Below are 15,660 nucleotides of genomic sequence, written 5' to 3' on the forward strand. Positions count from 1 at the left end.
TGCCCGTGCTATGCCCGTGCTGTGCCCGCTTTGTCATCAGGGTCGCCCATCTGTGCAGATTCCATTTATGAATATTCCCTCCTGGCTTATCGAGTTGATTCGGTTTGACTTTCGGCTTTGACGTCCCTGCTGGTCCTTATCGCTCCGTCTACGAGAGAACACGGTGCGCTCACATCGTCCCAAACTCGTGAATTTTAACAAAGTAAACAACTGTGGAACATTCTGTCGTCAACTACAATGAAATTCCTTTTCTCCAGGCTCCTCGATAATATTTTTGTACTTGCCTTACATATTTTGAGTTTATCTAACGTGGACCGAACGCCATTTTGTATTTTATGGCTGCCGCTACTTTGAGGCACCGTTGCTATGATGCGATGTCTCGTTGTCAGGAAGTCGCAGGTTGTGATGTCATAGACGTGACGGCACTTAAGATGGCACTGCATGGGAGTCGCCGTCCAAGCTCGTGGATTTCAATTATTAAAATGTGTGCAAACCGTCGATTCTTTGGGCTCCTCAGAGGCGCGTCGAGCCCGTGGCGTGTCTTCAGTTTTTATTTGCTTCTTCATTCATTTTGTTTCTTGTCGGGGTTTTCACACACGAGGAAATCAATTATTTCACCGTTTTTAAGAATATTTCGTGTTATGACGTGACGCCATTTTGTTTCCAGTGCAGGTGCCGCCATTTTGTTTCTGTCTTTGGTGTTCGATCAGGAAGTGGCGCTGCGTGGCGTCACAGTGCAGATGGTTTGACGGGATAAGGGCAGCATTTTTATGAAAGGGGATTTTAAAACATTTACATTTTTTCGCGTGGACAGTAAGTCGTATTTGTGTTGTTTTATTTATTTTGGGGGGGGGGCACAGACAATCGATTATCTGTTTCTCAGAGCGCGTCTCTTGCAGTCTTTATACTTTGCTGCCATATTATGGTACTGTCGCCAGGTTCGGTAACTAGGGCCGTGGCTTCAGAAGTTGCACGTCAAGAATCCGGCGGTTTTAACAAATGGCGTCCTGCGTTAAGCAGCTCACCTTGGGTGCTCGAAATCTGCAGAACGGAATTGCGAGCCTGAGCTTCGCTCCCAACGCTGATTTCTGATTCGGTTTTCATTGACGTAACCCTGACAGAATGAGTCCTGTTCATTTCGGACTTTGTTCTTTCGTTGTTCTTGCCCTGACGCCGTGTTCATCACGTCCCGATCATCGCGCGGCTGTGAGAGCCGTCAAGTTCGGTAGCCCTGCTGTCTTTGTTCGTTTGTCTCGTTGGTTTGGACCCCTTAGCTCGTCTCTGACCTCGTCGGTCGGGTCGCTGAATGGCAGACTCAATGCCAGCAAACCAACAAAGGCTTCCATTGACATCTCGGTTTCGCTTATTTGGATCTGTCACTTTCTGATCTCCCAGTCTGTCACTCAATGTCACAACATGACTAGACCAGGGTTAATGGTGGCAGGTCAGTGAGTAACAAACTCAAACTCTAAAGAAGAAACGGCAGCGATGACCCGGAGAGACGGCCACAGACTCGGAGAGCACTGCCATCTTATGTAAGCCAGCCTGAGGGCCCCAGGGGTCCCGTGACCAGCAACAGGCATAGCGACCATAAGCAAGATGGCTGCTGCCAAGTGGAGGTGCTTGGGAAACGAAACTCAAAGACAGAAAATGAAAACGAACTGCGGGCGCTGAGCTGGGTGAGCGGTGAGTCGTTTCACGAGGGACGTGGAGAGGGGGGCTGCTTAAGGTGACCCCGAGGGGGGGTGGGGTCTCCAGATCTTCACCGACTCGACGAGCGGCTCCAGCCTCCCATTGTCATCGTTCCCTGGCAGCCGTTGGTGGTGACGTCTGCTGTTAAGAATTGTAAGCAATCAGCGAGGTGGCAGCGAGACGCTTGGCCTGCTACTTTATGGCTCACCATCCATATTCCTGTCTAATCATCAAATCCTCTTAACCAAACTAAAAATAAAAGCCGTCTTCGCCAGCCGGCCCAATCACCTGACGCCGATCCCAAATCCTATTACTGTGACATGGCAGCTTGTGGCCTCATTTCGCTGCTCGGACAATCATAAGGCAGAATGTCCTCTAAACGGTGAGGTCCGTGATGCTGGTGCTCAAGACAGATGGACGCATTTGCTCTTTATACCAGTGGTGGGACCCTCCTAATAAGTCTGTGGCCCTGTTTCCAGTCAGGTCCTCATCCTGGTTGTGCCCCTTTGCTTGGCTGTTTCATGAGGTCCACGTATTCCTCTGCTGATGCCTTCTGTAAACCCTCCAGGACCCCAAGTGCACACCTCAGGGCCCACCGGACTGCGTCACATTCTTACTGCTCATGTCAGTCTGTGGTTAGGAAGACCAGCAAACAGAGCTAACTGACCAGCGGCCACTTCGAGAAGTGCACATTTGGGTCAAACAAGCATTTTAAAATGCTAAAAAGGGGGAAAAGGAAGGGTCCGAGTTGTGCCATTGTCATAAGCCAAATAAGAATCTGCTGAACCTCCCACACATGTCACAACGACCCCAACAATGTGGGCCAAAGAGATGGACATTACAGAAATCTCCAACAGTCCTACAGAAACAGGACAAAGTGAGTGGGCCCTCCTGGCCTGTGGGGGGCGCTTCTCCCCTCCATTCTCCCCTTGTGTCCTAAGACAAAAAACCAGCACAGTGCAAGACAACTCAGCCACCGGTGTCCCCTTTGTAGCATCTTAGACTATGACAGAGATGGTGAGGGCACCACAAAGCCTGTCGAGCTCTTCCTTGTGTTTCCTCACCAATTTCACTACAACATGGCCTTGTATTGCGATTTCCTTGTCCAGACACCACACATCATGGACCTCCGCTGTGTGCCCAGGCCTGTGCCGTGAGTTGTTGGCAGGTGTAATGGACTCCCGAGTAAGGGGGGCACTAGATTGTCCAGAACGGGTGTCACTATCATCACTAACTACTGCCCACCAGGCATACGTCGATATCCCACCTGGAGCCTCGGTCGTTAAAGTCTGCACCGATGTCGTGGTCGTCATTGTGGTCACCTTTGGAGGCTCAGCGACTACCGGGACTGAAAGGAGACAGAGAAGAGTCGAGCAAAAGTTCAGGACTCAGTGGGGGACAAACAGCAGGTGACAAGGCAGGGACTTCATCAAACTGATCACATGGTGGAAGTGAAAAGCTGTGCCCTCTCAAAACCAAATCTTTACACTCAACGGAGACAAAGTCGACCTCAATACGATGGCGGAGTGGAACGAGCCGTCATGTAGCGTTGTGGCATAAAGAACAGTGCAGATCTGACAGGCCCATGAAATGTGAGGCACGTGTAGGGGACAGGGGGCTGGCAGCGCCAATCGGGTGGCCACGCTCGTCTCCGTGGACATCATGTGAGGTGACTTTATGACTTTTACGTGTTATTAGGTTAGAAACGCAAGCTCTGCTCGGGTCAGTGAGTGTGCTGCGATTACAACAACTGCAATGGCTGCTGGGACACAAAGTGAGTGATCCGCACTCTACTGCCAAAGATTGGGGGGCCTGCGCCAGGATGAGGCCACTAGACAGGACCACGTCTTCCAGTCATGTGACTCAGGACCGCTGCACAGTCCTGGTGTGGCCATCGACAGGCCGGGAACTCCACCTGGTCATTGGTCTCCTATACGACCAGACCCATGAAGATTCTTCTCGTCTTTGTATTTGGGTTGCCCCCCAACTCAGGCCTTTAAAAGAGCAGAACATCAGGGATAGGATCATCCCAGCCACTGAAGAAGGAGGCCACTGCGAGAAGGAGAAGAGGACACCTAAGTAGTGTGGCACCCGGGAAAGGGGCTGGCTGATAAACAGGATGGGAGACCCCTGATACACCAACTGGGAGAACAACGGAAAACTAGGAGAGGGAAGCTCTTTAAGAGAAACTCCAGGCAGAGACAGCCCCCCATTACAGATGACTAATGACTTAGGAGGACACCACGAGCAGAAGAAGATCCACCTGAGTGGTACAAAGTCCTGGCAGGGAACTGGCCGATAAACAAGATGGACATCCACCCCAATACTCCAACCAGAAAGGGAAACATCTTGATGATAAACTCCTGTCGACGTATGAGTAGTAGGCAGAGGCCGTCCTCCATTACAGACAACTAATGACTAAGTAGGCCACCACTAGCAGAAGATGGTGCCACCCGAGTAGGACAAGATCCTGGTAGGGAGCTGGATGATAAATAAGGCGGGTGGACCCCACGCTAGGCAGCCTCATATTGTTCTATTAACGTGAAAATTGGGAGGAGAGGTCTGCTATATGGCACTAGCAAGAAGAGCAAAACCTTAAGAAAAGGAAACATCTGGAGGAGCACATATGAGAAGGAATGGGAGCTGGGACAGATGACATTACAGGTGATGAGCGGATTACTTTATGGTCAACATGTGAGTAGGAGGCAGGAGGAAAACTCTGGCCAGGCTGATGTCACACATGAAGAAATCTCAGAAGGGTTCAGTGAGGTGGTCTTTAATAAATAAGCTGAACGTCACCAGTTTATGGTCAGGTAGCGCCTTTGAGCAGGACCCCAAATGCACACCACAGCATCGAGAAGAAGGTAAGATTATGTTATCCTACTCACAGCCTCGGCGATGGATGTGTGGTCTGATATCTTCACCAAGGAAACATTCGGGACAATGTGAAGTGGAGACAAGGCCACAGTACAAGTGCTCTCTGTGCGAGGGGGGCCAGCGGTCCAAAGTTTGGTAGAAGACCCTCTCATGGAAAAACTATCCAGAAAAACATCAAACCATGAAGGGGTCTCTCCGCTGAGACACATGATGTGTGGAGTCACAGTTCACCCCGACACCGAGGGGCTCACATAGTGGGCTGTCCTCTCTATGAGGAGGAAAGTCACCTGCACCAGGACCCACCCCGTGAGGTCTCCAGAAGGGGCAGATGGGACCACCTGTTTCAATCACATGACCCAGAATGGCCCGTCAGCACTCAGACCAGGGACTCCACGGCCGTGTGATTCTCCTCCTGTTGGCCCATGAAGAGCGAAGGTAAGCGTGGCGGTCAACCCTAAGAGGCTGATGAACGAGCCGCCATCTCTTCTCTTTTGGGGTCTTTAAGTAAAGACTGGAATATAAAATGGAGACATCAGGAACGGTGACCCTTCTGTCTTCTTTATCTCAACGCATTATGGAAGTATAAACGGAGGCGGCAAGGCTGCTTTATCATAATATATGCAGAATCATAAGAAACAGCAAGGGGGGGTGAATAATTAGGAAAGGGGGGGCCTTCATCTGCAATCCACAAGAATACAAAAATGAAGAACATCTTCACTGAACAAAAACTTAGGAAGGGACAACCTGTCCTTTATAATACAAAGTGTTAGAACAGGGGGGCCAATTCATCATATCAGCCGGGGGGGTGTCAGTGAAAACAGCTGATCTCAATGTCCATCCATCTATCGATTATCCAACAACACAGGGTCACGGGGGTCTGCTGGAGCCAACGCTGGGCGCAAGGCAGGAACAAACCCCCGGGCAGGGTGCCAGCCCACCGCAATCTCAATATCCACCGACACATAATATCAGGGGGGGGGACAGTCCTCCATTATGATTCTCAATACACAGGAATGAATGATTAGGAAAGGGGGGGCCTTCTTCAGGATAGGCATGAGAATAAAAAATAAAGGGGTCACGAAGAGAACGAAAAACAGAAAATGGGACCACTGGGAGTGAATAAGGAGACCAGCACACCGACGCTCAGGAAAAGGGGACCACCGTGTCATAATCTGTTGTACTTCTGGGGGCTGAGTATACAACGAGGCAGTGAGACCACCGTAGCACAACCCAGAAAACACAGCACTGAGAGTACATCACATGAACAGGAATTACCACCTAGGACAGGACACCCCCTGTTTAGTAAAGGGGGGCTTGTTAACGTGACACACAAGCAAAGTGATAGGAGGCAGGCAGTATCGTAATATCACAAAGGGGGTCCCTCCATCATATGAGTGGCAATAAATGATTAAGAAATACACAGACTGGCCTAAAGTCTACAAGACCACCCTGTGTCCGTAATGCATATATAAATGAAAAACTGGAAATGTGACCCCTTAATAATATTACACATTAAATGGGACTGAAAACTCCATCAACACACACACTCTGTTCAAATATAAGATGGAAGAGGGGGGTCCGCTCGGGAAAGGTGACCCCTTCACCATAACGCATATGCTGTCGTAATTCCGGGGGCCCCTTGATCATGACACCCATTGAAATATAAAACGAGGCGGTGAGACCACCATAGCGTAACTACAGGAATGAATGATTAGGAAAGGGAAGCCAGACAAAGGGGTGTCCCGCAGATAAACGTATCGAATTGGGAATGAAAACCTCGGAAAAGGTGACCTATGACAGAACGTTTAGTAAAGGGGGGCCTTCAACGTGACACACATGGGAAAATATTCTCTCAATACCCCAGCAAGGGGGTCCCTTCATCATAATACATAGGAGGGAATAATTAGGAAAAAGGGTCTTTATCCTAACATGCATAAAAATATACCATCGGGGGGTCCTCTTTATCATAATCCGCACAGGACCCTCCGTGTCATAACGCCCACCCAGTTAGACACCCAGCTGAAAGTAAAAGGAGCCAGCAGGTCTCAGCCTCATCATGGCACACGGAATAATCAGAGATGGGGGGTCCTGTCACGAGGTCCCGAGACGTCCCAAAACGAGAACGTGTGCCCAGCTCAGGAGGGGGCACTGTGAGGGCAGGAGGCCATTCAAGGGGGTCTCTCTAAGCGCTGCTTCTGTGTGACTACTGAAGTTGGCACTTTAGCGCCATCCGCCTCGTCAGGTAGAGGCAGCCCGCAGTTGACACGTAAAGCCTTTTACCCAAATGTAACACGACAGGGCCGCTCTCAAGTGCCGTTCCTCCGCGCGCTCAGATCTTATCGTGCCACATTTCGCTGATTGAACTCGACTCACATTTGCCACTGCCATTTGAGGAGAGCTACAGATCAGCAGGGCAGCGTTATGACCGACTGGCATTTGTGCGTCCGGGGTCAGGCGTGCTGGCAGAGCCCATTCTGTGACAACACCCACCCTGCATGCCACAACACCCACCCTGCTCACGTTGTATTGGAGCACAAGAGTCGCCTTAACCAGTCTGCCAAAGCAAACTCACTGGCACCCCAACCCGGATGCCAGGAGTGTCAGGAATAGAAACTGTGGAAAAATTGTTTTGTGCCAAAAGAAGATGAAAATGAAATAAATTAGAAACAAGCAAACGAATAAATAAATAAATAAATAAATGTTCATGATGACTTAGACACAGCGTGAAGGGCATGACAACGGGCGCTCATGCAGGATGGACCACCAGTACACTCTCGGGAGATTCCAAAAGTCAGTTACTTACTGCCCAGCGCCGATCCAGCAGCCGCACCTGCAAGAAACAAAGACAAGGCGGTCAAAGCACGCTGGTGCCCAGGGCCTCAGTGCCACCCACTATCTCCTACTACTGGCATATGTGGACCTGAGTGACACCCTGTGGAACAAAATGTGCCCAACTGCCATTGGGCTTCGTCTTATGCCATCTGAATTGTCACAGGTGTCAGCAGTGGGATCTACTGGAGGTGCGGTTTGCTGCCCATCATGCACTCTTTAATATAGCGCCTTTCTCAGCTAATACCTTATTGTGAGTGAAGTGCCACCCCAGGCTTCCCGCTGGCACCCGCAGAGCTCGGCTTGTAGCAGGCAGTCAGCCGGCAGGCTGCCCCAGGCAGGCGCGTCCCCGTCGACTTCAGCTGCCCATCACTGTCACTCACTTCACTCACTTCATTAATGAGACGCCGAGTCGCATCTGATTTGCAAGTTTTGGAGGAATTTTTATTTTGAAAATCCGAATCCAGAAAGATCCGCTGCCGCGTTCGAGATGCGCCTTTGTTCCTCCTCAGGGAGGCCTGTCCTAGATTTTTTTTCCCTTTCTCTCTTTTTTTTCCCCTAACATCATCAAATATTTTTTTCCGGGATTTCCTGAAGGCATCCTAAAGCGGAGAGTCTCCAGATCCGCCTCACTCGTTTCTCTCGCCGCTTTCTTTATTCATCAGTTTTATTTTCAGATGTTTTCTGAAAGCAAAGCAGAATGTCATCGCCCTCATTTGAGTAAAAAACGAACTTTGTCGAAACAAACGCGCGGTGCTGCTGTTTATATAGCGACTGTCACTGTCAGTGCTGACCTGCCGGACGTGCGTGTGATGATTGTGCCGTAGCAGGGAGGTGAGCCTGAAGGGGGCGCTGGTGTGCCACCTGACTTCAGTAATAACCAGGCCCACTTTTAATTGAATGAGGGTCTCGGAATACGCCAGGCTACACGACCTGGTCAGGTCTTTAGGGTGTTTAGGGACAAACTGAAAAAAACAAAATTGTAAAATGGGTGCAATGTTGACAGCAGCCCTATTGGGGGCGCCAGTCCACCACATGCCCACTTGTGCTCAGCCTGGCCATACATCTTTGAAGAACGTATGAGGAAATGTCCATAAATGCAGCGTGCAGGCCTCCAGAAGTTCACTTTCACCAAATTTCTCATCACACCTCCATTTGAGATCAACCACTAGGAAAGGCGCTATATAAGACTTTATATAAGAATATACTGAACATGCAAAGTGCACCCCAGCCTGAAGGTGAAGCCCCTATCCCCTCATCCCGGCCCCCATACGTACAGGTGTTGGGTGATCCGTTGGGCGATGGTAAGTAAGACCCCGGTCTCCAGGATTTGGCTCGGAAACTCTTCTTGCACCGTCCGCAGTCCTGTCCCGTGGTGTTGTGCTCGCACTCGCACTGCAGGCTGCCATCTTTGAATGTGCATTGGCTGGCATGGAGGTTGCATTTACACCTGCAGGGAGACAAGCAGACAGGACATGAGTTCAGTCATCACAACACAATGTGCCCGGCAGGTCACCATCTTGGCATGCCTCTGGAAGAAAACCAGAGTCAAGGTGGCAGATGTTGGCCAGTGGATTGGCAGCGCTGGAGGTGGCATAGCACTGGTCATCAATTTTCATTTTATATGGTGCCTTTTACAAAGCCACATTGTCAAACAGAAAGGGACACAAGTGACCTGCTCTCCATATTCACCAGCTTGGGCGCCCCCTGGAGTTATGGTGGACAAACAGAAGCACTGCTGCCAGTGGATGGGGTTGGGAAGGGCAAGCCGGGTATGAATGGTGGAGGGGTCTCATTATCAACCAACCAATCGATTAACATATTCTTATTCTTATTTCCAATTCACAAAGAGCACCATCACAGTCTCCCGATGACATTTTTTGTTATATATAGTGACTTTCACATTGTCACGTACCACTTTAAAATGCCAATGCCAACAGATAGCCATGTGAGATGATGAGGGAGGCACAATAGGAATAAGACACACAAGAAAATGACATGAATGGACACAGGGGTCGGCTGACCATCAGAGGGGAGATTCTCTTAATGACCACTAGGGGGAGTCTGGCAGAGCCCACTTCAGTGTTTCTGAACCTTTAAGTATTTGCGACCTGAGTTTTCATAACAGTTTTAATTGCGCCCCCCTAATGTTTTTTGAAACCCTAATAAAATTTATTCCTATATTTTTTGCTGCCGATACACCGCTACGTGTTTAACATTTTCCAACGAATACGAAATTACGCCACATATGGCAACATCCGTGCCCTCTTTTTTGTTACTCTGTGCCCCCCTATATGCCAGGAGGTGGGCATGGCTTTGACACAGCAGAAAAAACTGAGGTTACAGAATCACACAACTTTTATTTTATATAGTGCCTTTCAAAAGCGAAATGCCGGCCCAAGGGGCTTTGCAAACAGACCCTTATTGTCTCCAATGTTATTTAGTGAGAATGTTCAGAGCAGCCACTAGGTGGCTGTGCTGTTTGTCACTGTGTGTAACATGTGAGTGTCATTGATGTGGCCTGCCTGACCTCTACAGTTGTATATAGCGCCTTTCATAGTGAGCGCCATCCTTGGCTGCTTTACAGGTGCAATACAGATGTTACATTAGATGACATTAGATAAACTCTACATCTGTAGAAAAATAAAAGTAAAGTTACTGAATAAAGGGGCAAATAATACAATCAATCAAAATTAATCAATCAATCAATAAATGTATATTGGGCCGAAACAGCAAAATGATCTTAAAGAGTACAAGCATTTAGCTTGGGATGTCAGAAGGAGACACTGAATTACCTCATAGCAGTGGGCAGAAAAGACCCCCCAAGGACGGCCTGTGGCTGAATCTGCTCCAGAGAGTGCCACCTGGAGGGTATGGAGGGAACTTTTCATGATGCCATTCAATTTTGCCCCCATCCTCTTCCCCACAACAGCTTTGGGTGTACCCCAGGTTAGCCTTGTGATGGCACAGTTTGTTCAGATATTTGAAATCAAGCGGCCCCCCAGGAGTCCTCAGCGTGCCACCCCACACTACAGACTGGTAGAACAAACTCCAGCAGCTGGCTGCACACATCACAGGACCCGAGTGTCTCCTCAGGAAGTCCATTCAGTTCTGGTCCTTCTCTTCAGGGGCCAGTTTACTGTAATGCGGACCCCCAGGTGTTTGCACAGGCAGGAGAAGCAGCTGATGTGGGGGTCCCATTGACTGGTGACATTTTAGTGTAATATAGTGCCTTTCATATCCTGGTATTTTACACAAACAGATTTCAATGTCGTCCTTTCTATTCAGTACTGGAAATTGACCCCACACCCCCATGATGCTATACACCATGTGGGGGTCTTTGTCATCACTAGAGTTGATTAGTGGTGGGTGACATGACTCGGAGAAGGCTGGGCGTTGAACCCGTGGCCGAAAGTCCAGTGTCCTAACCAGTATAAAGAGACCAGGTGGTCAGAGGCGGCCTTATGAAGCGGTGATGCCATGGGACGCCAGGGCGTGCCACGTCTATAATGCATGCCTGCCATGACTTTTAACGGCTAACCTTTCCAGACGAGCGCCTGAATTCCCGTGCAGTTTGTTCCGCTGGAGTGCGCAGCAATCCATTTACATTAAAAATTCAGAGCAGCAACTGGAAATGGAGCCGCTGTGGAGTCGAGCGCACTAAGTGCACACCGGGGCGGCGTGGGCTTTTGGTGGAGATGGGCATGGAGTGCTGCTCAACCTGGGCTTGAAATTCAAAGGGGCACACATGTCAGTCATACAAACGTGAGTAGAGAGGGCATCATGAGGGTGACAGTGGCAGCGGTTAAAAAAAAAAACTGTGGGCATGTCAGGGCACACTGCTCAATGCGTAAAATGCCAAGCCATGATAGAGGCGTGGGGTGGCCTGCCCTGTCCTGTACCCCCAGTAGACTAGAGCTCTGTGCCACTGACAGTGGGCAGCCGGAGACAAGAGCCAACTGTGTGCCAAAGCCAAAGCCTTCAGCCGGTTGTTACTCAGTGCTGCCACCTGCAGGGCTGGAGGGCACTGCCTCGAGTCCCATTGACATACCAGGGGTGCCCCCCATAGCACAGCCTTAAGGAATATCAGAAGGGTCCATCTGGGAGGTACAGTGTGGGCTGAGGGGCACAGCTCAGCTATTTTTAGAAGACCCTCTGTGTTTGAACCCCCCCTGAATTACATGACAGTTTCAACTGATTGATGACAGGTGGGATTCAGATTCATGTACCCCCTTATCCCCCTGGCTAAGCCCCCTGCCTAGGGGCTTTGCTTATTTTAATGTATAATTATTATTGGGTTGATTGACAAGCTGAGGACACTCATGGGCAGAGTCTACAGGCTGGTATCACCCTCTTTTTGACTGGCCACATGAATAAATTAGAAATTAGATGGACCAAGAGAAGGCAGGCTGCCAGCAGGAAAGGCCCGGACCGCCGGTAATTCTTGTGGTCCCGCCGGAACCCTGGGATGCCACTGGAGTGCTGCATTACTAAGTAATGAGTTAAGCGTTTATTATTCATGGAAATGCAGCGCTAGCAGATCCGTTTGGCTTTTCTTGGGCAATCATCTCGAATGGCAGTACTCGCCAGCGGGGGGCGCTGTGCCTCTTCCTTGGGCTGCTCTTGTTATTGAAGCTGGTGGGGGGGGATGTGACGTGGCGATGCCACCTTGGTGGCATCTGTAGGTGTATCAATGACAGGGGCCACTTGCGGTCATCTGGTCTCTCCAGTCAGGGACTCAGGTGGACCGGCAAGTGGCCGCGCCCTGCGGGGTCTGCTCGCTATCGGTGACACTTCTCTGTCTCTGCTGCCTATCTGTGGACACGGATCAGTCCTGGAAGTGCGCCGCATGGCTCTCGGTGACCTTGAGTGATGAGAGCTGGCCCGCTCCGTGAATTATTTACGGGATGCGGAAAGCCGACTTCCTCTTCTTTGTCAAACAGCCTAAAACGGTTATGCAATGAGGCAGAGGAGCGCGCGGCGCTCGCCGAAGACTAAGGTCCCAGCTGTCGTTTATCTACTGGAGGATTCCTCCACCTTTGACTTTTGAAATTATCGGGGGGCCATCATACAGCCTCGTTTAGGCCTTGCCCGTTTTACGTTTCTTGATTTTCTGATACCTCGCTTCCCACTTGGCGAGAAGCGTCCTTGTCACTTGGCAGCAGGTCACATGTTGTGATCACATGCACCTCAGTGGACTCTGCAGACCGGTGCCCGACTCCATGGTACCCCTTTAGGCCTGACTCTCCACCGTCCATTTACGGGAGCCAACGGTGGACTCGACTGCTGCAGGCAGCACCCGGGGACAAACAAGGGACGACTTTTAGTGAGCAGCCAGAGACGATGACATTGAAGAGAAATGAGTTTAAGTGGAGGGGCCTACACAGGAACCCCAAAGGTGGGCATCTGTCTGCCACAGACCTGCACCTGTTAAGACGGGGGTCCTAAAGGGGCGGAGTCAGGCAGCTGGAGGCTCAGGTGGCCCCGCCCCCTTAGGCCAAGGTATGTAAACATGCGTAATACGAGAAGAATAAAGAACAAATCAAAAGACTCCAGGAAGCTGATGCTGGGATTGTTGAGTTCTTTCATCTTTGGTGTCTCTTCTGGGGAGGACATCTTTGTGACAAAACTGGGCGTTTGTGACATGTGCTGAGCTGCAAGCACAGTAATCATCTGGGAGGAACAGGAACAAATGATGAAACCGGGGGGATAGCAAGGGGCCAAACACCAGGAGATCACAACACAGCAAGCAAAGCCAACATGTGAAACAAGAATCACAAAGTCAGAAAGTGAAAGGCCGACAAGGTCACCATGTCACCACCACCGAGGACAGGCCATTAGCAACGCAGGAGCACAACATGGTGTCACCTGGTGGCAAACAGATATGGCACTGAAAATCAACCCGATTGTGAAACCAAAACGGATAGAGAAACGCATATCAGAGATGGAACCCTTGGGTCAAGAGACCCCCAAAAGGAACGCAACTTAAGGAAGGCGCAAAAAAAATGTCAAAAGATCGAAATTCGTGTTTAGGAATTGCATTTTGAGGTTTCAGTTTGTCCGTCCACCTTCTGGAGGATCGTCGGCTTTTGAACATCAACCTGCTGTGCTCCGTTGTATGGTTTCTGGGGGGGCTTTCAGTTTGTAACATCTGTTGCCTAGGTAACCTATCCCAGAATCCCCAGGAACGTGTGACGTCATTGGCGTGACCCTCTACAGGATTTCTGGTGCGCGATTCTTAGCGTGAACCTCTACTCAGGTCGTGGACTCCATTTTGGATTTAAAGCAGAGCAGGAAGTTAACTCAGCGGGACGCGTCCTAACAACGGAGGCCAACATTTGGAGGAAGGACACGACGGCGTCACAAGTTACGATGGACGCCTCTGCCTCCTCAGAGCTCGTCTTTCTCGTATTTCACGTGGCGAGGCCTTCTGCTTGATGATCTTTCAGCTCCGTTTCTCTGTTGATTTGGGCCTTTCCAGATGTTTCCGCTTCTGTTCCTTTCTCTTTTCCCCGCTGAGTCCCACCTTTGTGTTTCGTTTGACTAGTGAGGCTGAACCTTCGCTTTGTTTTGTTATTTAATGCCAGACCCTCCGTGTACCCCCTGTACCCTGTTTGCCAGACACTGCCCCCCATCTGCTCCGTTGGTTGGTTGTGGTCGTCCACGTAATCAGCAGTGTCGTGTTGCCTGAAGCCCACCACCTTAAAGAGTGACAGTGCGCTGTCTCTGTCACCAGCCGAGCGTACGGAGACTCAAAGGAACATCCGAGGCGGTTCAATCCCGATGAAGAAGATCACGGGTACAATGGAGACGACTGACCACGTAATGAGCACACGTGAAGCCACCGACGGGGGGACAGCAGCTCAGCGTCGATGTCTTCAGGTCCGCTTTCTTCACGAATCTCAGAACAAGATGGTCTGCTGCTTCATTATCAGCCAGTAGGCGGACTCAGTTAGGGGACACATTGTGGACCTGCTGGAAGGGGGAGAAGAAAATGGGGACAAAGCAGAGTGGCATCAACGTCACCTGTCCCTTCTCTGACACACTAACATGGAGGACTTCATTAGCAGAGAAAAGCTTCTGGGCCTCCAATGCCTTTATGGGCCTCACTGGGACCAGCGCTGCTCTCTGATTATCAGCCGGACGTTTAGAACAATTGGGACGAGGACGGGCCATTCATCTCAACAAAGTCCCCCAGTCCTGTCCACTTATATGCATGAAAATGACATCAAGTTGACTTCTGAAGACCCCTGAGGTCCTGCTGTCCACCACACTTTATTATAGAGTGCCTATCTATCTATCTATCTATCTATCTATCTATCTATCTATCTATCTATCTATCTATCTATCTATCTATCTATCTATCATATAGTGCCTTTCATCTATCTATCTATCTATCGTTATAAAGTGTCTTTCTACCTATTTATAGATTTATCTTATTTGCAGACCTTTCTGGTCACATGTTGTCACTTTGTCATTTTGGGTTATTGACTGATGGGCAAAACTGTCAGATGAGATCTCCAACACCAAGTGTGTGGACAGTGAAGTTGTCTAATTGCTGTGTCCATTTGTCTGTCTTTGGCCCGAGGAGAACATCACATTTCAAGTTCTGCACATCAGAAGGACTTTATTAATGTGCCTCATGGCCTTTGGGACCCTGACGAGCTTTCCAATCGTTTACTAAGAGGTGTAGGGCAGGCCGTGTGGCGTAGCGGTTTAGGCTTTGGACTGAGGCTGCAGGTTCAGATCCCACTGCTGACACCACTGTGCCACTCAGCCCGAGTCACTTCACCTGCCTGTACTCAAGTTGGAAAAAATGAAGGAATGGAAGCCAAAGTCACCTTGGACCAGTGCGTGGAAACGTAACTTGAGATTTTCGGGATGTGTGTAGTGTGCACTGAAACGTCTTTAACGTTTTTAATTAGCATTTGTAGAGCAGAGAGAGGTCAGAGTGTCAGTTTCAAGAACACGAATGTCACATCAATGACTGCTACTGTGATGTCACCTGGAGTAAGAGACGAATGGCCTGAGTCGCGGTTCACTTCTGATCTTTTGGTAGACTATCCTCGCCATTTCAAGGCCATGGTGGGCTTCTTAGGGGTCTTCAGTTCCACCTGTTGTACACTTTTGTGGATTAAGCTCTGAGGATCAGGAGTGGCATCTTTTTTGCTCACTGGCCCACTTTGACACATAGATTAGCTTTTTTATTTTTCATGACTTGATTTTTTATGAATGATTATCATCTTGTAACACACACACAAG

General features: G+C 49.7%; 2 protein-coding genes across 6 annotated transcripts in view; one reads left to right on the top strand and one right to left on the bottom strand.

Moving 5' to 3' along the window:
* miga2 (mitoguardin 2) overlaps nt 1-15,660 on the top strand; it is a 532,313-nt gene that overhangs the window by 304,140 nt on the left and 212,513 nt on the right. The window lies entirely within an intron of this gene.
* ntng2b (netrin g2b) overlaps nt 1-15,660 on the bottom strand; it is a 76,385-nt gene that overhangs the window by 23,504 nt on the left and 37,221 nt on the right. For all 3 annotated transcript variants that reach the window (XM_051931610.1, XM_051931609.1, XM_028809066.2), the window contains exons 4-5: nt 8,676-8,848; nt 7,373-7,399 (exon numbers count right to left, since the gene is read on the bottom strand). In XM_051931610.1, the coding sequence (XP_051787570.1) occupies nt 7,373-7,399; nt 8,676-8,848 (200 nt within the window). The remainder of the gene's footprint in view (nt 1-7,372; nt 7,400-8,675; nt 8,849-15,660) is intronic.

Source organism: Erpetoichthys calabaricus, chromosome 9 (genome assembly GCF_900747795.2).
Source record: "Erpetoichthys calabaricus chromosome 9, fErpCal1.3, whole genome shotgun sequence".
NCBI classification, from domain to species: Eukaryota; Metazoa; Chordata; class Cladistia; order Polypteriformes; family Polypteridae; genus Erpetoichthys; species Erpetoichthys calabaricus.